Source organism: Morone saxatilis, unplaced genomic scaffold (genome assembly GCF_004916995.1).
Source record: "Morone saxatilis isolate NCDOM2014 unplaced genomic scaffold, NCSU_SB_2.0 Contig7, whole genome shotgun sequence".
NCBI lineage: Eukaryota > Metazoa > Chordata > Actinopteri > Moronidae > Morone > Morone saxatilis.
Window position 1 is genome coordinate 3783553 of NW_023340246.1, and position 1482 is coordinate 3785034.

The 1482-nt window shown below is 36.3% G+C and overlaps 1 protein-coding gene across 1 annotated transcript in view; it reads left to right on the top strand.

Moving 5' to 3' along the window:
- LOC118340929 (trace amine-associated receptor 1-like) overlaps positions 1 to 1482 on the top strand; it is a 5942-nt gene that overhangs the window by 744 nt on the left and 3716 nt on the right. Inside the window, exon 3 of the mRNA XM_035679092.1 lies at positions 1393 to 1482. This exon is cut by the window's right edge and continues 126 nt beyond it. Within this exon, the coding sequence (XP_035534985.1) occupies positions 1393 to 1482 (90 nt within the window). The remainder of the gene's footprint in view (positions 1 to 1392) is intronic.

Genomic DNA, 1482 nt, shown 5'->3' on the forward strand with positions numbered 1-1482 from the left:
GGTCCATAGTATCTGCATAGAGAGTTTACATGCACCATCTTCCATGATCATTCGCACACACATATATACACTGATGGTAGAGGCTGCTTTGCTCATCAGGAGCAATACAGTGCTTCCTATCCAAAGCGCTCACAGTGATACAAAGCTCCCCCACCCCCACACACAAACACACTTGAACAATCTGATCAGAAAGGCCAGCTCTGTTCTGATGAGATTGTCTATTGATCTAAGTGCAGATTTTTTACAAAGAGAACACAACAGAAGGTTCACATAACAGAAGGTTATGTAAGCTGCTGCAACAGGCTGCCACTAGAATGGTACCATCTTGCATGTCATATGCCATATCAAATCAAGGCATAAAAAGCTATGAGGTTTGTGGTAAAAATGTTTGTGGTTCATGTTTAATTTAAAGAAGAATAAAGAATTAGGATAATGGGATTGGACCAACCAACCGCTTTATCTTATAAAGGAATCCAATAAAGTTGACCAAGAAGAGTCTGTGAGCTAAATCTACATAGTTGATTTCTCACCTCAAATATTCCCTAAAGTGAATTTTGTGATAAAATAGCATTAAAAAAAATCTTTAAAACAAAATTACTGGAAGTGTCACAGGAACACCATGGAACAGTCTGAAGAGATGCAATGGGTTTTGGGACAGTATGGGCAGTAAGCTCATGCCACATACTCAAAAATTCTTGCCAATGCAGTCTATGTCCAGATATATCTCGCTTGCACAAAATCCACATACAATGAAGTTGGAATGCACTACATACTACATTTGATGTCGTGCTTAGTAAGAATAGTACATTAGTATGTGATTTTAAGGAGAAGCCGCTTGGCTGAGAGCTTTTTTGGTTTTAGGAAATTCATTTTAAAAGATTTTTTTTGGACATTAAAACACTTGCAAGCAAACATTTACTTACCTACACACAAACACACACACGCATAATTATTCATCATTTTGTATCTTTGTTTCTTATGCAAACACAATGTAGGTACCTACATCTGATTGGATTACCAAATTTTGTCTTAATTTATTTGGGTAATGAGATGGGAATTGATAAATGCTGTACCAAGTCCAAAGGTTCATCACAGTGACACAGTGACACGGTCCTTGCATGAACTGTACTGAGGCGTTATTAGGTAAGGCAAAAAGCTAAATGTAAAGTCTTTTCTCTAAAGATTGTTGTTGTTGCAGTTGTACATACATGCTGAACCAAATATCTTTTAAATGTTCCTAATATTTTAGAATATTATTGCAGAAATCAAGAAGCATGGAACCAAAGTTGACTGCCAACGGGACTTACACCATCAATGAAATACATCCCTGCTATGAATCAGATAATACAAATTACGTATTTACAAGTAACCCTTCCATAATATGTCTATTAGTATATATTTTCCTTGGCTCATTGTCTGTTGTCACAATATGTGGAAACCTTCTTGTAATAATCTCCATCATTTATTTCAAACAGCTCCACA